General features: G+C 59.3%; 13 protein-coding genes across 13 annotated transcripts in view; 7 read left to right on the top strand and 6 right to left on the bottom strand.

Annotated features, from left to right (window-relative positions):
* Window positions 1-58: 58 nt before the first annotated feature.
* Window positions 59-2,013, bottom strand: SPRG_08500 (hypothetical protein; the record flags this gene model as incomplete). The annotated part of the gene is made up of 7 exons (XM_012347743.1): window positions 59-439; window positions 486-611; window positions 656-749; window positions 794-986; window positions 1,031-1,750; window positions 1,800-1,937; window positions 1,984-2,013. The coding sequence occupies 7 exons, from the start codon at window positions 2,011-2,013 to the stop codon at window positions 115-117; spliced, it is 1,626 nt and encodes a 541-aa protein (XP_012203133.1). The 3' UTR covers window positions 59-114.
* Window positions 2,014-2,144: 131 nt separating this feature from the next.
* On the top strand, window positions 2,145-3,686 carry SPRG_08499 (hypothetical protein; the record flags this gene model as incomplete). The annotated part of the gene is made up of 6 exons (XM_012347742.1): window positions 2,145-2,273; window positions 2,320-2,457; window positions 2,509-2,628; window positions 2,678-2,782; window positions 2,832-2,980; window positions 3,025-3,686. The coding sequence occupies 6 exons, from the start codon at window positions 2,145-2,147 to the stop codon at window positions 3,668-3,670; spliced, it is 1,287 nt and encodes a 428-aa protein (XP_012203132.1). The 3' UTR covers window positions 3,671-3,686.
* A 195-nt stretch (window positions 3,687-3,881) lies between these two features.
* On the bottom strand, window positions 3,882-5,662 carry SPRG_08498 (hypothetical protein; the record flags this gene model as incomplete). The annotated part of the gene is made up of 1 exon (XM_012347741.1): window positions 3,882-5,662. A coding segment is annotated over one exon (1,781 nt), but the record flags the coding sequence as incomplete, so codon positions are not given.
* A 1,591-nt stretch (window positions 5,663-7,253) lies between these two features.
* SPRG_08497 (hypothetical protein) lies at window positions 7,254-8,387 on the top strand (the record flags this gene model as incomplete). Its single annotated transcript, XM_012347740.1, has 2 exons — window positions 7,254-7,256; window positions 7,293-8,387. The coding sequence occupies 2 exons, from the start codon at window positions 7,254-7,256 to the stop codon at window positions 8,385-8,387; spliced, it is 1,098 nt and encodes a 365-aa protein (XP_012203130.1).
* A 738-nt stretch (window positions 8,388-9,125) lies between these two features.
* Window positions 9,126-10,675, top strand: SPRG_08496 (hypothetical protein; the record flags this gene model as incomplete). The annotated part of the gene is made up of 2 exons (XM_012347739.1): window positions 9,126-10,028; window positions 10,055-10,675. The coding sequence occupies 2 exons, from the start codon at window positions 9,126-9,128 to the stop codon at window positions 10,673-10,675; spliced, it is 1,524 nt and encodes a 507-aa protein (XP_012203129.1).
* Window positions 10,676-11,452: 777 nt separating this feature from the next.
* SPRG_08495 (hypothetical protein) lies at window positions 11,453-11,914 on the bottom strand (the record flags this gene model as incomplete). Its single annotated transcript, XM_012347738.1, has 1 exon — window positions 11,453-11,914. The coding sequence occupies exon 1, from the start codon at window positions 11,906-11,908 to the stop codon at window positions 11,453-11,455; it is 456 nt and encodes a 151-aa protein (XP_012203128.1). The 5' UTR covers window positions 11,909-11,914.
* Window positions 11,915-12,749: 835 nt separating this feature from the next.
* On the top strand, window positions 12,750-13,853 carry SPRG_08494 (hypothetical protein). The gene is made up of 2 exons (XM_012347737.1): window positions 12,750-13,255; window positions 13,285-13,853. The coding sequence occupies exons 1-2, from the start codon at window positions 12,782-12,784 to the stop codon at window positions 13,849-13,851; spliced, it is 1,041 nt and encodes a 346-aa protein (XP_012203127.1). The 5' UTR covers window positions 12,750-12,781; the 3' UTR covers window positions 13,852-13,853.
* Window positions 13,830-14,356, bottom strand: SPRG_08493 (hypothetical protein). The gene has a single exon (XM_012347736.1). The coding sequence runs from the start codon at window positions 14,320-14,322 to the stop codon at window positions 13,891-13,893; it is 432 nt and encodes a 143-aa protein (XP_012203126.1). The 5' UTR covers window positions 14,323-14,356; the 3' UTR covers window positions 13,830-13,890.
* Window positions 14,357-15,744: 1,388 nt separating this feature from the next.
* On the top strand, window positions 15,745-17,158 carry SPRG_08492 (hypothetical protein; the record flags this gene model as incomplete). The annotated part of the gene is made up of 2 exons (XM_012347735.1): window positions 15,745-16,180; window positions 16,204-17,158. The coding sequence occupies 2 exons, from the start codon at window positions 15,745-15,747 to the stop codon at window positions 17,028-17,030; spliced, it is 1,263 nt and encodes a 420-aa protein (XP_012203125.1). The 3' UTR covers window positions 17,031-17,158.
* Window positions 17,108-17,949, bottom strand: SPRG_08491 (hypothetical protein). Its single transcript, XM_012347734.1, has 3 exons — window positions 17,611-17,949; window positions 17,476-17,550; window positions 17,108-17,430 (listed from the first exon to the last, which is right to left on the bottom strand). The coding sequence occupies exons 1-3, from the start codon at window positions 17,932-17,934 to the stop codon at window positions 17,167-17,169; spliced, it is 663 nt and encodes a 220-aa protein (XP_012203124.1). The 5' UTR covers window positions 17,935-17,949; the 3' UTR covers window positions 17,108-17,166.
* A 721-nt stretch (window positions 17,950-18,670) lies between these two features.
* SPRG_08490 (hypothetical protein) lies at window positions 18,671-19,505 on the top strand. Its single transcript, XM_012347733.1, has 3 exons — window positions 18,671-19,217; window positions 19,267-19,366; window positions 19,418-19,505. The coding sequence occupies exons 1-3, from the start codon at window positions 18,688-18,690 to the stop codon at window positions 19,487-19,489; spliced, it is 702 nt and encodes a 233-aa protein (XP_012203123.1). The 5' UTR covers window positions 18,671-18,687; the 3' UTR covers window positions 19,490-19,505.
* SPRG_08489 (hypothetical protein) lies at window positions 19,494-21,076 on the bottom strand. Its single transcript, XM_012347732.1, has 7 exons — window positions 20,840-21,076; window positions 20,667-20,798; window positions 20,482-20,614; window positions 20,123-20,434; window positions 19,884-20,074; window positions 19,790-19,837; window positions 19,494-19,747 (listed from the first exon to the last, which is right to left on the bottom strand). Exons 1-7 carry the CDS (start codon window positions 21,059-21,061, stop codon window positions 19,508-19,510), a joined length of 1,278 nt encoding a protein of 425 aa, XP_012203122.1. The 5' UTR covers window positions 21,062-21,076; the 3' UTR covers window positions 19,494-19,507.
* A 322-nt stretch (window positions 21,077-21,398) lies between these two features.
* SPRG_20609 (hypothetical protein) overlaps window positions 21,399-22,981 on the top strand; it is a gene marked incomplete at both ends in the record, with an annotated part of 2,254 nt that continues 671 nt past the window's right edge. The window contains 3 exons of the mRNA XM_012347827.1: window positions 21,399-21,996; window positions 22,041-22,433; window positions 22,480-22,896. Coding sequence (XP_012203217.1) covers window positions 21,399-21,996; window positions 22,041-22,433; window positions 22,480-22,896 — 1,408 coding nt within the window. The remainder of the gene's footprint in view (window positions 21,997-22,040; window positions 22,434-22,479; window positions 22,897-22,981) is intronic.

Raw genomic sequence — 22,981 nt, 5'->3', positions numbered from 1 at the left:
GTTTGCTGCCCATCTGTTCCTTGTTTTCTTCTTCTTCGATCTGTGCGCTCCTTCCATATAGGGTGATCCGAACAAGTATCAAGTTCGTATCAAGCGGTGATGCAAAGTGGCACACTAGACGCGCTCGATCGTCACGCACCAATTCGAGCGCATCATCTCGACGTTGGTGACGACGAGGCCGGGCACTTGGCGCACGAGGAGCTCGAGCTCCAAGTCGCGGTACACGTGGCAGTAGCGCTTATAGACAGCCCACTTTTTCGCGTCGTCGAGCTGCACATGGGCGGGCAGCGGCTCGCGCGGGTCAATGTACTTTTGCTGCAGCTTCCACTCGACCATGACGTCCTGGCTCGCGAACTTGCGCTTCGAGAGCGCGTCTTGTTCAAACGCCCATGCCACCACGTAGATCTCGCTACCCACGCGCACGAGCCGCGCGAGCTCCCTAGGCAATTTCTTGGACGCCAGCCTCGTACAAAGAAATAAAGTACCTCAAAATCTGCAGGCGGTGCTCGATCGTCGACATGTGGTGGAGCACAGCAATGCAAATGGCCGCGTCGAACACACCCGTGCGGAGAGGCACGCTGAGGCCGTCGCTGCCAAAGACTTCGTGGGTCCTAGTGCGTTTTCAATTGTTTCAACCTATCAAGTGAGAACGCACCGCTCGGAACAGACGCTCAGCAAGGGCATGCTGCGGTCGGACCCAATCATCATCACCTTTGGGTTCACGCCCAAGTACTTGCCATTGCCGCAGCCTACTTGGCCATCACGCCGCCGCTGGGGTCTGGGAAGCGCGTACCAATGTCGGCAACCAGCGCGCCGTCGGGCAGTCGGTTCAAAAAGTCCGTGACAAGCGGCCACGGGTGGTGCCGCGTGTGGCTAAAGTGCGACGCGATGCTGTCGTACACACCGTGCACGTGCTCCTTCTCCAGATCGGTCGGTCGCTGCACGCTTGTCTGCTGCACGCGACTCACATCGCGCTCGTCCAGAATCTATCAACTTTTTAGTAAATGCAGAAGAATGGACCTTGAGCTACCTTGCGCAAGGTCAGCGACACGCGCCGCGATCGGGTGGCGACGGCACCGCCAATGAGATCGTGCTTGCGGTATGCGATTCCGTGCTTCCAGAGGTAGCGCGCCTCGCCAACCATTAGGCAGAGCGACCTGCGCTTCAGCACGACGTGCTTGAGCACCGAGGGATCCGAGACGAGGCGAAAATCCATGACAATATCGCTGCCAAGCGAGAGCGACGCAATGTACTCGGTAAAGACGTCGGCAGTGTCGACGTGCGGCGCAATGCCTTGGCCCGGGAGGTACTCGTTGATCGTGATTTGGTCGGGCAGCTGCAAATCCGGACGGAGGCAATGCATATTGGCTGCGGTGTCAGCGCAGAAAGGCGGCAGTGGCCCAAGGGGTTGGGACGCGTCCACGTCACGCGTGTCGTAGCGAAAGGCGTAGCCATAGTGCTGTACGCGCCGCTGGATGCTGTCTTCCCATGCCATCCCATCGATGGTAGACAGCAGCGAAGCTTCTTCGTCGGCCGAGATGAAGTCGTCGATGATTGAGAGCCCAGGCACCACGACGTGCGCGGTTGTGCTTGGGCACGAAAGCAACGATCCAGATCCAGCGGGCGGTGCTTCGGCGGCAAACTGGACAAAGAGCTTCCGGCCGCCAAGCGCGGCTGGCGACGTGCCTTGCAGTGCGGAGCGCGCCGCGACCGCTGCCTCGACCGTCGCAAACGTCACCAAGAGGTAGCCCTACATCGCACGCATGGTCTGCCCGACCCGGCAGCATGTGGTTGCGTACCTTGGCGTCCTCCGAGACGAGGTCGCAGAGCGTCCCATAGGCGCCAAAGCACGAGAGGATTGCACCTTCGCCAACGCCGTGGTCGCCGCCGACCGTGCAGTTGGCCACGTAGAGATACCTTGTCGGCGCCTCGGGGTTCTACGCGCAAGCGGATGAGTGCACCGTGACCGGCCATGCACACGACCTTGGGCTTGCGCGGCTTGGTATTGCTCATCAGCTCTGCCTTTGCACCAATCCGATGTGCAACCAGCATTTTGAGCCAATGGCATGTGGCAGAAAGGGTGGTTTTCAGCCAATGGCCTTCAGGCAATCCGCGGTGGGGCGATTGGAGGGATAACCTGCAGCATGAGCGTCAAGGAAGCTTTGAGCAAGATCCTCGTCGTCGTCGGGACGACGGGCGCGGGCAAGACGAAGCTGTCCATTGACCTCGCCAAGGCCCTCAATGGCGAGATCGTCAACTCGGATGCGATGCAGGTGCGCCGCCATCCGCTTGCGAATGGCTCATGGTTTGGCGCTGTAGATGTACCGCGGCTTGGACGTAGCGACGGCCAAGGTGACACAGGAGGAGATGGACGGTGTGCCGCACCACCTCTTGAGCTGCATCGCCCCCGTCGAAGAGTGCACGGTCATCCAGTACAAGGCCCTCGCCATGCGCACGGTACCCCGGAGACCTGGACCTTCATCCATAATCTTCAACGACACGCCTTAGATCCAAGACATCATTGCACGCGGCAAGGTGCCCGTCGTCGTAGGCGGTACCATGTACTACACGCAGTCACTGCTTTGGAACGGCCAGCTCCTCGAAGACGTACCTGGCTCCAACGGCGACGTACCATACCGGCCTTCAACACCACTCTCTCATACACTCGCTGCCTTAGGCCAGCCCCGTGCCGCTGCCATCGTCGCCCGAAGAGGTCTACCGCAAGCTCCAAGAAGTCGACCCGGTCATGGCCAACGGTCTGCACTCGAAAGACGTCCGTCGGGTACGCCCGTGTCTCTCGTTGCCCGCTCTCGTCTCATACCGATGCATAGGTGCAGCGCAGCCTCGAAGTCTACTACCACACCGGCAAGCGGCACAGCGACTGGATTGCCGAGCAGAAGGCAGAAGAAAAGCTCTTTGACGCGTGTGCCTTCTGGGTCGACTGCGACCGCCCGATCCTCAACGCCCGCCTTGACAAGCGGTACCGCCGCCCTCTTTGTCTCGGTAGCATTCATGAAAGAGTAGCGTCGACAAGATGGTGGCGGACGGACTCGTGCCCGAGATCGAAGGCTTGATGGCCGAGATCCGCGACCACGTGGCCGCGTCACCGATCCCGATGGGGCTTAAAGGCATCACTCAAGCGATTGGCTTTAAGGAATTTGAAGCGTACTTGGAGGCAAAAGCCCAAGGCGTCGACGGCGACGCGCTCCACTCGGTCCTCGCCACGTGCATTGAGGAACTCAAAGTCGGCACGCGCCAGTACGCCAAGCGCCAAGTGACGTGGATCAAGAACCGGTTCGTGCCCCGGAACGTGCCGGTGTATCGCTTCGACACCTCCGTGGTCGACGCCTGGCCATCACTCGTGGCGGCGCCTGCGATCGAGATTGCCACGTCGTTCCTTCGTGGGTCGCCAATTACGAGGCAGGCGACGTGTCAAGAGCGTACGAGCGAGGAGAAGCGTCCGAAAACCAAGTTTCTCTGCGACGAGTGCGGCGGGCGCGAGTTTGTTGGCGAGGTGCAGTGGAGCGAACACTTGCGCTCCAAAGGCCACCGCTTCCACCTCAAGCGTATCCGACTCCTCGCTTCCGGCCAGCTCTTTGAACGCTCGTCGAAGAAGCCCAAGTCGGTCGTCGACGAGAAACAAGCTGCAGACAGCAGCGAGCGTGAATAGATTACTCTTGCGCGTGGTCTACGCTAAGGACAGGGCATCGCACGCACGTCCTGCGTAGGGCGATTAGGGTCGTGGTGTGTATCCCGAGTTGTCCCTGTTGGAGTCCGAAATAGTTGGTCCAGTCCTTTTAGACGGGCGATTGCAACACACAGAAGACACTTGGTTTGCGTACAGTAGGGTTGATGTTAGTGACATGGTTTCGAGTAGCAACTTAGTTACGGGCGATCTCGCGACCCTTTTGCGGCACGGGCGTCCGGCTGTGCAGCTGCGCGTAGTTGTCCGAAAGCACGTAGTCGCCGGCTTGCCACTCGTGCGCGTACTTGAACTCGTCGCTGTAGAGGAGCGGCACGAGCGTCTCAAAGACCCACGCTTGCTCGATCGCGTGGTCGGCCTCGGTCGCATCGGGCTTCTTGCTGCGGATCGCGATGTGCGTCGGCTGCAGGTTGGTCTTGTCGGCGTCCCACGGCTCGTGGAAGCGAAGGATCTCCTGGCCGTCGACCGGGTGCTGGCACACGAGGTCCATGTGGTGCGTCAGCGTCGCCGAGCCGTACATGACGTTGGCGGCCGTCGTCGCCGTCATCTTGAGCGTCCGAAGACGCGCGACGTCCGTAGACGGCAAGGCGGCGAGGAGCCGGCGCGTGTCGACAAACATGGTGCGACCGTACGGTGAATCACGGACCGGGTACGGCGCGAAGCACTGGAAGAACTGGTACAAGGGCACGTCGCCGAGGATGTCGCTGTCTGGAATGCGCTTGAACATGCCGTCGTAGTGGAACGCCATGGGTTCGTGGGACCGCGACGCGAGGCCGGCGGCACCGTCTTGCTTGAGCTCGAGCGTGCTGCCCGTGGGCCACATGAGGATCTCGCCAATGTGCGACGCGAGCATGTCTTGGTTCTCGTCGGTGCGGAAGCCGCGGAGGAGCACGACGCTGTACTTGGTGGCGAGGGCGCGGAGCGCGACCTTGGGCAGCGCTGTGATCGAGATGGGCGACGACGCGATCAGCGTCACACCTTGACGCCACGGCTGCAGCGCGATCGCCAGCTGCGCCCACTCGGGCGCGAGATCGGGCACTTGGCGGTAGAACCACGGGCGGCCAAACTTGGTGACGACTTCGTACTTGGTCTTATCGACGTCTTCGTGCTTGCGCGCGACCTCGGTGCCGTCCATGTGCTGCACGATAACGCAGTGCCACGGCGTCGTCGGCGCTGTCTCGGATGCGTCGAGCTGCGGAATCAGCTGCACTCCAAACTTGGGGCCCGCGTTGTCGAACGCGTGGATCGAGAGCCGGATTGCGTCGCCAAAGACGTCGTTGACGAGGCTCGAGAAGGCAATGTTGCGCCGAATCATCTCGCGCGCGCCCGAAGTGATCGCATCGGCTTTCGCCGCCTCGTCCAGATGGGCGTAGGTGTCGAGGAGGTCGCGCGTAATGAACGAGTGAAATGTGTTGTACGTGTTGCGCAAGCCCGCGTTTTTGGCGAGGACGTCGTCCAAGTCGAGCGCGTCCACGCCATACCGCGCCTTGACCTCGGCGATTTGGTTGACCGACGTCGTTGTGTGGTTGTCGAGGCTGTCGAACTCCAAGTGCGTGTGCGTCGTCGACGCGAGGAGCTGCACGAGCGCGGCCTTGTACGACAGCACGTCGTCGTCCGTGACGCCGAGCACTTGGCTGAAGACGCGGCCGTCGCTGAAGATCTTGGCGCGCGCGCCGCGGGGGTAGACCTTCTCGATCGCAACGCACGCGGCCTCCAAGCGCGCAAGGCCGATCTCTTCGCCGCGGTCCGGGAGCTTTCCGAGCACTTCGGTGTCCGTGTTGGGCGACTTGCAAGGGAAGCCGGGAAGAACGAGCGAGATCGGCTCGTCCTTCTCGATCGCGCGCGCAAGGAGCTTCGTGAGGAACGCGCGGCCGTCGGTCTCAAACTTGTCGTGGGCCTTGATGTTGAGGAGCGGGCGCAGCGCGTCAATGATGCGGTCCATGGTCGTTTGCACCATACTTGTACTTGTGATGAGGATAAAGTTGTTGTTGTTGTTGGGAAAGGTGGTCAGCGGTCGGGGTAGTCGGGACTAGACGCGCTCGCTGGTGGTAAAAGAGGAAATTCGAAAATGACAATCGAGCGAAAATGGATCTTTTGGCGCGGTGTCGGTTTTTCGAACCTGCGATCACGGAAATGTCAGAGATGCGCGTGTCGCACACAACCGAAGTCCGATTGCGCCGCGGAATAATACGCGCTGCGGCCACCACAGGGACCATCTGGTTTCAGGGCTGGTTACGCACTGTACTGTACTCGCATCATTCCCTCTTCTCATCATGCAGGAATGGGGCCTTGCGGAGAATAGAAGCACCGAATTTAGGCGACACGTGGTGTAGGGAGCTTCGAGCGATTGTGATCACACTAGAAGTGGTGGGAATCATCGGAGCAACGCTAATCTATACGCATACAGCACTTGTTGAAACCTACCCCTTGCTCGGATCGCGGTACACAGTACTACATACCGTACGACAAGGGCTACCCCCACGCGAATCAGCATCGTGCTTCGAGGCGCAATCTCGGCTGTCGATTTGTCTTTCGATATCAAAACGTGCACATCGTACTGCGTAGAAAGGCTGCTCCAAACCACCGTCAGCTACGGCGGGTTGTTCGGCAACCTGCTCCGCTTTGTAAACCACTGCATACTCCGTTTTCATGAACCGCTTCATTGGCGTCGTGGTTTCCGTTGACGGCATCGGATGCGCGCCGAAGTTCACACCCGAGCCGTGTCCGGCAAGGCAAAGTGTCTGCGCTCGAGGCGCCAATGCCACGCACTTGGCATCGCACATCTCGCATGCACGCAGCTACATATATTTGCGTACCGCAGAGCTGCGACTACAAAAATGTGTATGGGCTGTCGCATGAACCGAAGCAGAAGTCAGCGGAAGTAAATGCTCTCAAAGACACCTGTTGCTGCGTGACAGTTTTGAGCGTTTTGATTGGGTCTACGCACCCCGCGCGCGTACCACTCGACCATACGTTTTACTCTTGTGCCAACTCTGACTTGTTTCAATATTGTCGAGTGTTCACAACAGCACCTACCGGTATCGAGGATGGCGATATCTTGGCGGCCGCGCCGAGTCCTTAAGACTACAAACGCGACCCCGTCCTGATACGGAGGCGTCTCAGCTGCTTTCAACGACGTCCAAGAGAACACGGCACATCCCACTTTCTTGTAGTAGAGTGGATTGCTCACGTTCGGTATGCAACGTGTATTGGCGAACGGCCGATCGCAAAGCAGGATCACACAGGCAGTGTTCATAGGATCAACTTTGATAGGGTGGGACGTGTGGGAGCGAGGCCATGTATATTCCGCAAACAGCCAGTGCACAAAGAAGCTTGGCGTCGATCCGGTGAAGTCCTCTTGTTGCTGTCACCCGTTCGCCACCCAAGAGGCCAATCGTATCGGTCAGATTTGCTGGATCGTTTAATACCGCCTATATTTATATCTTTGTATGCAAATGCAATCAAAACTTTGGCGTTGGCCATGTAATTGGCGTGCGATTTGAGACTCAGAGCGAATCACTCACTTTTCAATTTGCCTCACACAGTCGCCATGGTTTGCTACAGCACCGATATCGAACGCATGCCTGAGTGCACGGCGTCATTCGCGACGCTTTGTGCGAACGACTCGCAGCCGGCCCCCACGACCAAGTCGCAGTTCTCGTTCCTCGCACTCTTGCTTGACTATTGGAGCCGCTTCCTCCCGAGCCAGTACCCGCACCGCGCTGTGCTTGAGAACGCGCCGGTCACCAAGTCTGCGTCGCCCGACGATATTGTTGCCGCCGTCCTCGCCGCCCTTATCCCGATGCTGCACAAGATCCCGGGTGATCGGTTTGATGCCGAAGGTCGCTTCAAGGTCGAAGCCGCTGTCATGCGCGCCGTGGAGCTGAAGAAGCCCCTTACGTTTGTGATCCCGGCCTTTCCGTTCAAGTCGCCCAACACGACCGAGAAGACGCTCGGTGTGCTTCCGGACCGCGGCGAAGAGCTCGCGATGGAGCGCCTTGAAGCCCTCTGCCGTGAGATCGAGACTGTGTACCCGCCTGGTGCTCAGATGGTCATTTTCAGCGACGGGCGCATCTTCAACGACATCATTGGTGTCTCGACGGATGCCATGGACGCGTACATCGCCGAGCTCGAGGCCATGGCGGTCGCGGCCAAGCACAGCCACATCAAGTTTGACCGGCTCGAACACTACACCACATCCGAAGATCCCAACCAGGAGCTTCTCGAGCGCTACAACTGCGACAAGATCGACATGAAGAAGCTTCTGAAAGACGACGCGGGTGTCCTTGCCACCTACCGCGGCTTCCGCCGCTTCCTCACCAAGGACCTCGCGCACAAGTGGGTCGGCATGTCCAACTCGGCCATCGACAAGGCTGCGGGCGCCGCCGCCAAGCTCATGATCCAGCGCAACATGGCCTTCTCGACGCTCGTCGACGACTGCTACCCGGACGCGGTCCGCCTCTCGATCCACGCCTACGACAACGCAGGCCCCAAGTACGGCGTCGCGCTCATCCCGCAGCTCGAGAGCTCCAACGGGTCGATCCCGACCACGCCGTGGCACTGCGTCATGGTCACCGATATGCACGGCCGCGAGTTTTCCGCCAAGCACGAAGATGTCGACTTGGAGCTGTACGAGCTGCAGTACAAGTTTGGCCGGGCGTGGTGCTATACGGCCAAGCCGTAGATAGACCTACCTTATTCGCTTTTAATCTATTTCTTATTGTTGTGCATGACAACCAACCAACTACGTAGTATGCACCAAGCCACCGCTCTTAGAAACCTTGAGATCAAGTTACAACACTGCTCTGGTTACTCAAAAGAAGTTCAAATAGACTGGTACTGCTTATAGGCTAGTAGCAATAGTGTCGCTTATAGGTTCTAGTAGCAGTAGGGTAGTTCGCACTATGATAGTGTTCTGTAGCATCCTTGAAGGGTGTCGAGATGCATGGCTGGAGAGGCATGGTTGCAGGAGCTGTTGCCACCCGTTTTCTTTGGACCCCCACCCCCACGACGCATGACGGACCTTTTCGAAAGGCACTCGTGGGATGCGTTCGGCAGCCCGACAGCGCTTTCCGCATGTTCTAAGCCTTCCAATCAGATCCTGCAATGTCAATGCATTGCTCTATCTACAAGCTCGCTGCTATGGATCGCGTCGTCGCTTCCGTTGACTGTCGTGCTTTAGGAATGGGTCCACCCCCTCGAGGGTCCTACCAAACGTCGTGTTCAAAAATAGACGTGTCCTTTAAAGTACGCATATGATAAATCGGGTTAAAATAATACCCGACAGCGTCACGTATTATAAATAAATACAGGTGTGGAAAGCGCACTTGACCGGGTACACGCGTTGCTCGCCATTCGTATTGGTCGTCTCTTGACCAACCAGTGGCAGCCAATCTTAGAGGCAACCTCATCTTGCATCAGCATGAGCGACCACGAGGAGGACGTCGGCGCGCTCGCGGCCGCGCCCGTGGCCCGCACGGATAGCAGCGTCTACTTCTCGGATGAGACCTTCGAGTCGCTGCCGCTCTCGGAGCCGACGCAGCGCGTGCTCAAGGAGATGAACTTTGTCAAGCTCACCAAGATCCAGTCCAAGTCGATCCGCCCGCTTCTCGCTGGCAGCGACTTGCTCGGCGCCGCCAAGACGGGCTCGGGCAAGACGCTCTCGTTCTTGATCCCGTCGGTCGAGCTTCTGTACAAGGTCAAGTTTACCGCGCGCAAGGGTACCGGCTGCATCGTCATCTCGCCGACGCGCGAGCTCGCGCTCCAGATCTACGGCGTCGTCAAGGAGATCACCAAGTACCACACGCAGACGCATGGCATCGTCATGGGCGGTGCCAACCGCCGCGCCGAGGCCGAGCGCCTCGTGAAGGGCGTCAACATCCTCATCGCGACGCCCGGTCGCCTCCTCGATCACCTCCAGAACACCAAGGGCTTCATCTTCCACAACCTCCAAATCTTCGTCATTGACGAAGCCGACCGCATCCTCTCGATCGGTTTCGAAGAGGAGATGCGCCAGATCATCAAGTGCATCCCCAAGACGCGCCAGACGATGCTCTTCTCGGCCACGCAGACGAAGAAGGTCGAGGACCTCATCAAGGTGTCGATCCAGGGCACGCCCGTGTACGTCGGCGTCGACGACGTCGAGAGCGCGGAGGCGACCGTGCAGACGCTCGAGCAAGGCTACGTGGTCACGCCGAGCGACAAGCGGTTCCTGCTCCTCTTTACGTTCCTCAAGAAGAACCTCAACAAGAAGGTCATGGTCTTCTTCTCGAGCTGCAACGCGGTCAAGTTTTACGGCGAACTGCTCAACTACATTGACGTGCCGGTGCTCGACATCCACGGCAAGCAAAGCAGAACAAGCGCACGACGACCTTCTTCCAGTTTTGCTCGGCCAAGAGCGGCATCCTCCTCTGCACGGACGTGGCGGCGCGTGGTCTCGACATCCCGGCGGTCGATTGGATCATCCAGTACGACCCGCCGGATGATCCGAAGGAGTACATCCACCGTGTCGGCCGTACGGCGCGCGGTGCGACGGGTGCTGGCAAGGCGCTGCTCATGCTGCTCCCGGAAGAGCTCGGTTTCCTCAAGTACCTCAAGGCGGCCAAGGTCGCGCTCTCCGAGTATGACTTTCCGACCAAGAAGGTGGCCAACGTCGAGAACCAGCTCATGAAGCTCGTCGAGAAGACGTACTACTTGCACAAGAGCGCCAAGGAGGCATACCGCAGCTACCTCCTCGCGTACGCGTCGCATGGCCTCAAGAACATCTTTGACGTCGGCACGCTCGACTTGCCGGCGGTCGCCAAGTCGTTTGGCCTCACAGTCCCGCCCAAGGTGACGCTGCCGGTCAAGACCAACGGCAAGGAAGGCAAGCGCAAGCGCGAAGACAAGTACAGCAAGAGCGGCCACGCGTTCAGCGCCGAAAACCCGTACGGGAAGCGCGCCAAGGACGACAAGCGCCAGTTTGCCCATTAGAAGACTAAATAATAATTGTATAATTTGTGACCGCACATGACGATAGCTTTGGCGTAGCTGTGGTAATGGGCATGATGGGGCGTACTGATGCTCCCGAGGCCATTGAGCCGCTTGGAACGAGAGACCACATGTCGCTGGACGACATCAAATGAGCCAAGGGTTGATGCGCTGATTGTAGACCTACCACCTACCTTGACAGAGTGTTCGGACATGCCGTTGCATGGAGGAAGCGCGTCGCATCAAAACCATGCTCGGGTTCGAGATTTGGCGCCATTATAATATGCGCGTAGCAAACACATCTTGTGTGTGGCAGAAGTTGATTTGGTGTCCTTTTCTTGAAAGGGGACAGGACAATAATGGACTGTCGACTCCATCGCGTTGTGACGACAAGGCGGCGGCGACGACTCGGCAGTGGAGGAAGCGGTTTTTTCCAGCGTTGATGTTGAAGTGCTAGTATGACCCTAAACCATGATTTGGATATGTCAAACCGACAAGATGGCCGACCATGAAAAGAGTACCGGAGGCTGTTGGGGACCGTAGCTGTGTCGAGGGTGGGCGAAATGTTCCCCTGTTGGTCAAACGTGCAAACGTTTTGATGCACTAACCGCTCGAGCGTCCGAATGAACTTCCAGTCGTGAGCTGACTATGAGGGGCGGCGGTGGATGAAAGCCATCATGTCCATCGACACATGAGAACGATATTCAAATATGAGAACGATATTCAAATAATACTTAGTTAATAGGTGCACGCAACATGACAGACGAGACGACGTACAAGCTATCCTTCCAAGCTGCGCGCGAGGCCGACGTAGAGCGCGAGCGTCCCGAGGTTCCCGACCGCATGCATGCCAATGTGCCAGAGGTACGAGATGCTCTTGTTCGGGCACGTGATCGATTTGAAGTAGCAAAAGACCGACTTGGCCATGAGCGCGTAGTAGAGGTACTGGTAAAACTGCACCTCGCACGAGAGCGAGAGGTACATGTGGTACAAGAGGCCGCCCGCGACGGCCAGCATGTCCATGTTGCGTCGCCAGCCCATCGTCGGGTGGCGCCAGTAGTTGATGGACGTCAGCAGCACGAGCGTCGCGACAAGCGAGCAGCTCCAGAGGTCCTTCTTGGCGGCCGAGAAGGCCGAGAGCGCCGTCAAGCACGACGACTTGAGCAGTCGGGACGAGTACTGCGGCTGCGTCACGAGGTACTCGTACTCGCTGCTGCTGTAGTTGTGGCTTCCCATCGGTCGTCTGAAATCGCAAAATGAGCACCGAGGGTGTCTCTGCTTTGGCGTCGCGCGCGCCTTTTTGACAAGGTAAATTGAATTACCTCACCGCTCGTATACGGAGCGCGTCATATTTTATAACACGGCGTTGCACATGGTCGCTTTCTCGGCCGTTCCAAGCAATCAAAGGCGGCGCGCACCCACCGAACGGACCTGTCGCCCTACGTCAACAGTGCACTTTCCCACGACTCGCAGCAAACGAGTGATATCGAGCTGTCATTGACTGCTTGTCCCCACGTTGAATCGACCGAGAATCAAGGCATTGTATGCAGAGGAAGAAGGACCACAATGGACTACACCGACCGAGGTCATCATTTCGCCGACGTGCACCGTGTTGTCACAGCGTTGGGTGGAGGCATCGATACGTGCACGTGGGGAATCGCAATCAACGGCACAGGGGCGTGGCCGTGGTAGAACCAAGTGCGTCGTACGCCATCGATGGCAGCGAATCGAGCAAGACGGAGCTCTCGAGCAGCGCGACCTGCACCTGTGAGCGCCGGTGATGAGTTCTCCAAGGGCAAAATGGATTGGTCCATGGCAATGGGTCCATGGAACGACGACGACGGTGCGCTCCGCATGAGCAAAGCAAGCTTGCGACACCGTAGTTGCAACGAGTTAAATACATGTACACCACGGTGAGCTGTTGATGATGCATGGATCAACCCGTACTCGGAGCTGTACGCAAGAGGCCCTCCAACGCATCGTTGGCTGGTTGCGACCAGGAGACGCTCTTGGTGCGTCATCCGGGTGGGCAGACACTTGTGAGAAATCAAGTTCATATCGCTGCTGGCGCCAAGTAATTGGCCAGGACGGGACACGAGCGAGACAAAAATGCTGCGGACGATCCGCGTCAGCGCGCGGTGCTATCCCCTTGCGTTGGTGCGCCAAAGCTCGTCGCAAGCGCTTCTCACGCTCGGCCACGTGGCAGCGCCTCTGCGCGTCCTCGTCGTCGGCGACGGCAACTTTTCCTACGCGCGGGCGCTCACATGTGCGACGAGCGCCACGATCCTCGCCACGTCGTACGACACGAGGAACGCCCTCGCGGCCATGTACCCGACCGCGCCGGCCAACATTGCTGCCATTGCCTCGCCCCACGCAGTGCGCCATGGCGTCGACGCGACGGTATTGGAGCGCTACGACGACTTGCCCGCGCCGTTCGACCGCATCGTCTTCAACTTTCCTCACTCGTACGCGGCCGACGGCGGCCGGCACAACAAGATCAGCCAGCACCGGCAGCTCTTGACGCAGTTTTTCAAAGTGCCACACGCGTGCTGGCCCCTCACGGGCAAATCTGGGTCGCTCTCTGTGCCGGCCAAGGAGGCACGCCGGCCGAGACGATCCAGCGCAAGCCTGGAGATACGTGGCAAGTCGCGCAGTGCGCAGCGAGCGCCCGGCTGCTGCTGACGGCCGTTGAACCGTTTCCTGTCCACGACCTGCAGGCGCTTGGGTACGAAAGCGCTGGCTATCGCCTCGGCGCCAAGGGCTTTCACACCGACGGTAGCCTCGTCCACGTCTTCTGCCGCGACGACCAAGACAACGTCCGCGCCGCGTTCTCGTTGCAGTGGACGCGGGACGTGAGCTTTTGGGCCGCGAAGAGCGACTTGTCGACGGCGGCGTATCACGACGCGTTGCACGAGCTGCTACGGCGCGTTTGGTTTGGGGCCATTGACGTGCGTGGCGTGCGCTGTGTCGATGAGTACACGTGCCCAGCAACGCTACGCAAGTCGTTGTGCTTTCGCGTCGCATTGGAGACGTACACGAAAGCCTATAGTGACGCGGACATGGTAGCTCTCTTGGCGACGGCGGGGCGCGCCATGAGCGAGGCCAATCTCGGCGAGTATCGCGCCCCCGTCTCTGGACCATCGCAACCGACAAGCATGACACCATCGTGTGCACTTTGAAATATATATAGTACAGTAGAATTGCTTGGAGTTTGGCTGTTAGATGACCATGTAGAGGAGGCAGTTGGCAATGTTGCCGACGAGATGCATCGTCATGTGCCACTTGGACGCAGTGTCCTTGTCGATGCTCGATCGCGCCTTGAAGTAGCACACGAAAATCTGAAGCGCCAAGGCATAGTACACGAGCTGGTGGTGCCCCGACGGTACAAATCGTGCGGTGTACAGGTGGTAGCTCATGCCACAAAACACGGCGAGCATGTCGAGGTTGCGCCGCCAGCCATGGACGGGATGGCGCCAGTAGTTGATGGACGTCAGAAACACGAGCAACGTGAGGCCGCAGCATGACCAGAGCTCGTACTGCGCCGCCGTAAACACGGACGCGACCGTCAAGAACGACGACTTGAAGAGCCGCCCCGAGTACTGCGGTGGCAAGACGAGGGTCTCCTTTGCGCTGAGGTTGCGTCGCAGCATGGATTGTGGCAGAGCTCTGAAACGCACCAGATAGTCCTTTTCAAGTAGCCAATCCGCGTCGCTTGCATATCCATGCTGCAATGTGATTGGTGCAAAGTAGCCACCGGTTGATGGCCGAGTCGCCTTTCTGCGAGATCGCATGGCTCGTAAGACACTGAATATGATTGGCCCGTGCCCGCCAATCAGAAGCACGATCGGCGGATGTCGCCCCGCCGCACTGTTGACGCAAGCGCGCACGGCATCTCTGATAGGCTATCGCATGTCTAGCGTCGTCGGCGGGGTGATGCGCGGAAATCGGCCATCATCTCGAAGGCCAGGACACGGTGCCCCGGGTCCCTAGCACCGTCCCATTCTGGACAACGTGTAGAGTCGTGGAGGGCCTGGCGATCGTCGTGCATCTTTGGCGCGGCGTACTGTAAGACCTACGGTACGCAGAGGCGGCGCTGCCAGCCAGCAGTCTCTGCACGTTCTCTTCGCCAAGTGGCAGGCCGCGTGTTTTTGATGGCTGGTCGGCGGCGCGCTGGCCCGAACCGAGGACTGGCGGCGGACAAAACCTCGGCGCGCGCGTCTCCCTCTTGGATCGCGTTCGTGGCCTGTGCATGCGTACCGGGATGCCACCATGGTAACGGAATTACACGCCGGGATGCGTCTCGTAAGAAACGGCACGTAATGACGCGGGGCGGATCGTACGGTCTCCAACGCGCCTTTTGCGCTTCAATTCACCGCCCTCGCCATTGGCGCCTTGGCCCTGTCCACCGAGTCTTGCATCGGCGCAGCTGCGCGTGCTGTCCCAGCTTCAACGTTCGCTTGTCCCAGTCGCCACCCAGTCGATTGTTTAAAACACCATCACCGAAGCCATCGTACCTCGGTCTTTGTATCCAGTGGCTTCGGGACGATTCGGGTTGAATCAAACAAACAACCCAGATCTCGCCGCGTGGCGTGCTCTCTGATTCGCGCCAATTACTCGCACGACGGGCAAATACAGAACGGACGACCGTCTGCATCATGCTCTCAATAATAGTACCCCCTTCGAGGCGCGTTCCCCGCGTGCTGTGGGCGCGCGCTACACCGACCTCGTGCACGACGCGAAATAAGATCGGCTACCGGACTAAGATCTTAGAAATCATTTTAAAAACGCCGCCATTAAAATACAACCCCGCGAACTGGGTCGATCTGGCCCTCTCCCAACCGTCTTGGCGTTTGTATGCACAGGATTAGCAACAGCTGCGCCCGTCGCGCGGTAACCAATCAAGTGCGGCCGTCGGCGCCATAGCGTGAGTAAGTCAGTGTCGAGAAGCACTCACAGAGTCTGTTACGAGTTACTTCGTCATTCGCCAATTTCCACAGTCACGAACACACGTTGACTCGTACTCGAGGTACTCGATCATTACTGCGCTGCCGTGTATCAATCGACGTGGTAGCATGAACGACAGCAACAAGCCGCTCAGCCTCTCGCCCCGCAACCTCGGCATGGACGACCTCCGCGACTTTTGCGGCCCGCTCGGTGTCTTCAAGACGGGCCTCACGCCGCGCTTCACGACCGGCCTCACGCCCCGGACGGGCTTTACGCCGCGCACGGGCTTTACGCCCCGCGACTACATGTCGCGCCAGCATGGCGGCTTCCCGCTCTCGCCGCGCGCGAGCATGGGCATGGGTGGCCACATGTCGTACTCGCCGAAAGGCCAGGGCATGCCCAAGGCCGGCGGCCGGTACCCTGGCCCGCCGCACGGCAGTGGTATGCAATCCTACTTGCAGATGGACGGCCACCAACCCTCTATGAAACCAGATCCGCATATGAACCCGGACATGATGCACCCGCTCATGTACGAGTATCTGAACCGGAACCAAGGTGGCCACGGTGGGCCGCAGCACCCTGGTCAGATGATGCACCACCACAATGGTGGCCCGCCCCGTCGATGGGCAACGTCTCGGGTGTCTCGAACGGGTCCGGTGGCATGCACTCGCCGCGCGGCTCGGACGCGATGGAGAAGCAAGACGAGCTCGACGCGCGCCGCCGCATGAAGAACCGCGAGCGTGTCCGCAAGTGCCGTAAGCGTAAGCAAGATCGTCTGAACTTTCTCGAAGATCGCAACAACGAGCTCGAGAAGGAGAACAGCGACCTCAAGACCAAGATCATGCGCCGGGGCGACGGTAGCCCCATCAACAAGGCGATGACGGAAGAGGCGCTCATGGAGCTCCGTGCCAAGCAGACCAACACGCTGCAGCTCATCCAGGCCATCATCAACGAAGGCATGATGTCGTTCGAGGCCTCGGCCAAGAGCGTGTGGACTCCGAACGCCACCATTATGGACGGCGTCACGGGCGAGAAGCTCACCAACATTGACTCGATCGTCGAGAACAAGCGCATCTCGGCCAGCGTCTTCTCCAACTACAAGATCAAGAACTTCTCGGTCGAATGGCAAGGCCACGAGAAGGCCATGGTCAAGTGGGACATTGAGGCGTCGCTGCGCCCGAACGCCCCGTCCTCGATCGTGCTCTCGTCGCCGTTCCATCAGCTGGCGCCCCACTACAACAACGAGATGTTCCCGTTCTACATGGTCTCGCACATGACCTTTAACGGCGACAAAGTCACGGAAGAAGTGCGCTTTGTCGACGTCGCCAAGCTCCTCGCGGTCGTCGCCCCCAAGATCCGCGAGCCGGCCAAGCTCATCGACGTGGTCAACGCCGTCGCGTCGACGTCATTATAAGCATCCCCCACACACGACCACGTATGAAGAAAGCCCACCACCGCGTATTGGTACCTTAGGATTAGAGACTAGTCGATGTAGATGTCAACAAATGGAATGATTCCTTAGCTTATTATTGTCCAAGCAAGTACGATATCTACATGTTGAGCAGCTCGTCGAGCTCGTCGTCCAGAGCGGCGTGCGTCGGAGGTGGCATCGCCTTGGCCACAACCACGACTGGTTTGTTGGGCAGCACCGGGACCGCGGGCTTGGCCACCACCGTGGCAGGTTGGGGCGCCGCAGCTACCGCGGGCTTGGCCACAGAGGCAACGGGTGCCGTCGGGACCGCTACGGTGGGCGTCGGCGTGAGCTGCAATGTGGATTTCACAGGGCTTGTAGGCGCTTCAAAGGCCAGATCTATCTGCGAGGTCGTCATGTATGGGATGGTCGCAACACAGGGACGTACGCAGAACTTGGGGTCAATGCCGTAGCGCGTTGCGGGCGGTAGCGTGTTGAGATGGTCGCCAATCGCCTTGAAGTCCTACAGAGGTATGATGCATGAGGCATGGCAAGCGTGTGAATATGTGAATATGGCCCGTACCAACGACACGTCGTTGGGCTTCATGGCCTCGAGGTCGGCTTCCCACTCGCGCTCGGTCTTGGACTGGAAGTAGCCGATGCCACCCGTGCTGGTCGACGCCGGCATGTGCTGGATATCGGGGTTGTAGCGCAAGTCCCGCTTCCCCGCCGTCGGCGGCTCGTCGGCGTCGTCCTCGAGTTCATTCTCGTCCACGGTCTCTTCCTCCTGGAAGCGGTACGCATTGCTCTCGAGGTTGCGCAGGTGCGCAGGCACGCGCTCGCCACGACCGGCCGGCCCCACCCCGCGACCGCGGCCGCGCCGGTACTGCAGTTGCGATCGGCCCATTTTTCACGCCAGCGGTGGAAACGTCGACTGAAAAGGTTAAATAGGTTTTATACATGCGTTTTATTCGCCTCCTCCATGCACCTTCGCCAAGCCTCAAGCATGCACGCGTATATCATCCGACACCGGTCGCAAGCCAGCAACGCAGACGAGCAGCTGGACCCGATCCTCGCCTGCGATCACCCGCGACGCTGTCGACCACAACCCACTGCACAGCTCTACTATTAGTACAGCACAGCTCTACTGCACTGTCGGAGTACAATCGAACCAGCGACTAACTAACTCGACGCTACCAAGTATACTGTTGGCACGTGCACGGGCGTCGATCCAACAACGATGCAGCGTCTGCCCCGCTCTTCCTCCTCAACAAGTTGTTGGCGTTCTCGCATTCTTCAAGAAACAGGTCAACGTGTCTCTTCCTGGCAACACTCCGACTAAAGTTCCTACTAATAAAGTAGAAGGGGTGCGGGCGCAGACAAAAGGGGCATCGACTAACGTAGCAGTGTACAGTGTAGTGACGACGAGGGCTTGGCCATAATACTACCCGGTAGTAGCCGCCATCACATGGGCATAATGCTAGTCGACACGGAAAGACTGTCGTTGGGTTTAGTTGATGCGCGTAGTCGTTTAGTCGCAATGGCAACTTTACTGAATGGTTCAACGTTATGACCGTCAGCGGCGTCGCGTTATCCGGATCGGGTGCGTCCACGTGCGGCGTGTCTTTTTAGTCGGTGGAAAAAACTAATTTGGGCGACCATGCCGATTTCGTACTGCGTTGTCGCCAACAAGCACTGCGCGCTCGCCGAGTGCGAGTACCACGCGGGCGGGCCGCCGCCGTCGGGCACCAAGAAGGTCAAGGAGATCGCCGAGCAGCTCGCGAAGAAGCTCAACTTTGAGAAGCGCGAGCTCGAGATGGACGCGATCGACTGCGACGGCAAGACGTACAGCTACCTCGTCGACGACGAGATCGCCTACATCTGCGTCGCCGACGCGTCCGTGGGCAAGGCCGCGGTCACAGCCTTCCTCAAGCACATCAAGGTTCAATTCGAAGAGCAGTTTGGCATCCGCGGCAAGATGACCAAGCTCAAGCTCGACATGCAGCGCGACTTTGCGCCGATGCTCAAGACCAACATGGAGATGATGTCGTCCAAGGGCGGCATGCAGAAGCTCGACGCGCTGCGAAAGGACCTCGACAACGTCAAAGAGTCGATGCAGGCCAACATTGGCAAGGTCCTCGAGCGCGGCGACAAGATCGAGCTCCTCGTCGACAAGTCCGAGTCGCTCAAGTAGGATGATGCCCTCTCCTCCTCTATCTCTTCATGCTGCGAGGCTTAGCTCGTCGGCCGACGCGTTTGCCAAGTCGAGCCGGGATCTGCGGCGCGCGCTCTGGCTGCAAAACGTCAAGATGTATGTCTGCGCCGCCCTCGTCGCCATCGTACGATCCTCATCCTGACGCCCGAGCCCCTCGACTTGACCGCTCTTGTAGGTGCTATTGGTGTTTATGGTGCTCTACTTTAAGAAGAAGACTGGCTCGTCCGAGACCTCGACGGCGCTGTAAATCCGTTAACCCCTGTTTTTATTCGACTTTTACGTGGGCGAGCGGGACGCGGCTGACGCAAAGTCCCGCGACGGCGAGGACGCCGCTGCAGGCCACAAAGATCGTCGAGTCGGGCGTCGTCTCGGCGAGCGCCGTGCCGAGAAGGACGAGCACGTTGGTCGGCAGTCGAAAGAGTGAGAGGACTGTGCTGAGACGCGCATCGCCAAAGTACTGCGCGCGTAGCGTCGCCGAGCACGGGAAGAAGACACCGACGCAGACCTAATAGCGTTCCGACGCCCAGCTCTTGGAAAATCCTCGTACCTCGAAGAGGAGAAACGCTGTAAAGACTGGCGCGAGCTCCGATGTGACCTACGACGAGAGACATCGTGCGAGCGCAGCGCGAATCGACGCGTACCGCAGGCGTCGCCAAGCAAGCACTCGAGACGAGGGCGACGACCGTCGCGACAAGGGCCGCGTCGAGCTGCATGTCTTGCGCCATTGCAAACAGCTTTCCACCGAGGGCGATGCACAGCATGAAGCTGGCGAAGACCAAGCCCGTGGGCAGTGGCGACGTTATCGCCTGCAGCGACGGGACCCAGAGAAAGACTAGCAAGCAGCCATCGTCCTCGTTTCCAATGTATAGCGTCGACGTACCAAAGTTGTACATGGCGCCTTCGTACAAGCTTGCAGCGAGGCCAATCAAAAGCATGTCGGCCGTGACGAGCCGTCGTATCGAGGCCAATGCGACGGCCGAGGACGATGACGTCGCCCGCGCGTCGACGTTCTCGGGCCACCGAAGAATGCAAAGCCCGGCGAAAAACGTGACGAGCAGCGCGACCTGGAAGGGGGCAATGTCGCCGAACCGATCGGCGGCGATTTGCGCCACGATCCCCGCGACGATGGCCACGAGACCGCTGATCTCGGACGCGAGCGCAAACGTCGAGCTGAGCAGCGGTTCTGGAAAGTCTACGCCACACCTGTCACATGCTAGCACTGGGAACGTCGGGTAGTACGTCGCTTGCGATGCTCGGTGACCATCCAGCTCTCAAAGGCCGAGAAGAGCAGCGCCGTCGAGAGACCGCCGAGGACGCGACCGAGCGCAAGCAGACCAAAGTGTGGGACATGCTCGAGCACATTGATGACGAGCTGCGGGTGTTCCATGAGACGCTGATAGGAATGGAGAGAGAGGATCGATTACCTCGAGGGCCACGTAGACCAAGCACGCGCGCTTGCGGCCATAGATGTCGACGTAGCGCCCCACAAAGCTGCTGGCGACGGCGGACGAGAGGAAGCCGAGCATGAAGAGCTTCCCGACGTCCATGCCATAGCTCTAGCTCGTAGCTTAGCACAACCTCGATGATGGAGTCGTACCTGGTAGAGCGTGTACATGTTGGGGCCTTGCAGCCAGTCGGCCAACATGACGAGGCCATGCACGCCGAGGTACTCGCGCTGAAACGCAGCAAAGCCCGGCGGCCTGGCGTCGACCGCCGATTGCCGCCGCCACGCGCTCCACACGTGCATACAGGCTAGCGCAGCTCCAAGGCCCGCGCATGGGTAGCTCGCCCACGTCGGCCATGGCGCTGCCTGCACCATCCTCGTCGTTGTCGCTCTGTCCGAGAAAAGATCGAGTCCTTCCAGCAATGTAGGTTAAACCCTTTAACCGGTAGCGTTGTCGCAGCCTCGCCTTGACTGCAGATACTGCTGCATCGTCAGGACCAGAGCCAACACTGTCAACCGATATCCATGCTACTACCATGCCTGGAGTCCTGGTACTGTAGCTGTTGTAGTGTGTGAGCTGAAGGCATCGATAGCGTTGTCTGTCGATGAGTTTGACGTCGCCAAAAAGCGCGCTAAACGTTTCGTATCCGGAGGCTGTCCGGATGGCCCAGGACCAATCGTGCAGCTTTGTATTCCAGCTTGGCTCGGGCCGATGGCGACGACGACCGAGGTGCACTGGTCCAAGACCGAGTATGGCCTGGACCTGGACCCGACGCTCTGCAAGAACCTCGAGGCCTCGGGCATTCACTCGTTCTTTCCGATCCAGCACATTACGATCCCCAAGATCCTCGCCACGGGCTACACCAAGGACCTCTGCATCAACGCGCCGACGGGCAGCGGCAAGACCATGGTCTACTGCCTTCCGATCGTGCAGCGCCTTGTGAACCGCGTCTTTCGCCGGCTCCGCGCCGTCGTGATCGTGCCCAGTCGCGATCTCGTCGTGCAAGTCAAGAAGGTGCTCGACGGCCTCGTGCTCGGCACCCCATTGACGGTCGGCGTGGCCATGGGCCAGTCCAACTTTACGGCCGAGCAGCGGACGCTCACGGATGCGAAGGGCAACAGCCTCGTCGACATCCTCGTTGCGACGCCCGGTCGTCTCGTGGACCACCTCGAGCAAACGCCGGGCTTTACGCTCCAGCACGTGCAGTTTGTCGTCGTCGACGAGGCCGATCGCCTCCTGAACCAGTCGTACCAGGACTGGATCACAAAGCTGTACAACAGCATCTACGTCACCGAGTCGTCGCTCGAGAGTACATCCTCCCATTATTCGATGATTCCATCGTCTCTTTTGTAGACTTGAACCGAGGGACGGCGCTGCACCCGGCGACGATTCGCCGGCCGGACGGCAAGAACCCGCACCGCATCCGCATCCCGCTCATCCGCATTCTGCTCTCGGCGACGCTGACGCGCAACCCGCGCAAGCTCGCGGCCATCGGCATGCCCCACGCCGAGCTCGTCACGGTCAACGAGGAGCTCAACGTCGCGTCCGAGTCCAAAGTCAACCTCTTTGCGACGCCCGCCAACCTCGAGGAAGGCATGGTCGAGTGCGAGGCCGCCGAGAAGCCGCTCGTGCTCCTCGAGCTCCTCCACAGCTTTGGCGACCAGCTCACGATCATCTTTACGTCGTCGATCAACGCGACGCATCGTCTCTGCCGCCTCCTCCAGCTGTATGCAACCAACCCCGAAAGTACGTGACTCCGTCGTATGTGCACCTAAGATCTTACTCTGCGTAGGCGTCCGCGAGTACTCGAGTACGCTCAACCAGAAGCAGCGGTCGCAGCTCGTGCAAGCCTGCCACCGCGGAACGATCAAGATCGTCGTGTGCTCGGACGCCATGGCGCGTGGTATGGACATTGCACACGTCGAGAACGTCGTCAACTACGACGTTCCGCCCTACATCAAGACGTACATCCATCGTGTCGGTCGTACGGCGCGTGCGGGCCGCGCGGGCCGCGCCGTGACGCTGGTCAAGAAGGGCCAAACCAAGGGCCTCTCGCGCATGCTGGCCAAGGCCGAGAAGGCGCCGCTGCCCGTGTATCCCGTCGACGCCGAGCACATGCAGACGCTCGTGCCCCGGTACACGGTCTGCCTGGCCTCACTCAAGGAGACGCTTGCCAAGGAGAAGGCGGGGCACCTCGGCCTCACCACCGGTGTCTCGCTCAAGCGCAAGCTCCACGACGACACCGACGACAAGAGCAACGACCAGGCCATGGCCGACGGCGACGAGGACGACGC

This window comes from Saprolegnia parasitica, assembly GCF_000151545.1.
Source record: "Saprolegnia parasitica CBS 223.65 unplaced genomic scaffold supercont2.38, whole genome shotgun sequence".
Taxonomy (NCBI): Eukaryota; Oomycota; class Saprolegniomycetes; order Saprolegniales; family Saprolegniaceae; genus Saprolegnia; species Saprolegnia parasitica.
The sequence above is the reverse complement of the archived record's forward strand: the minus strand, read 5'-3'. Positions and strand labels throughout refer to the sequence as shown.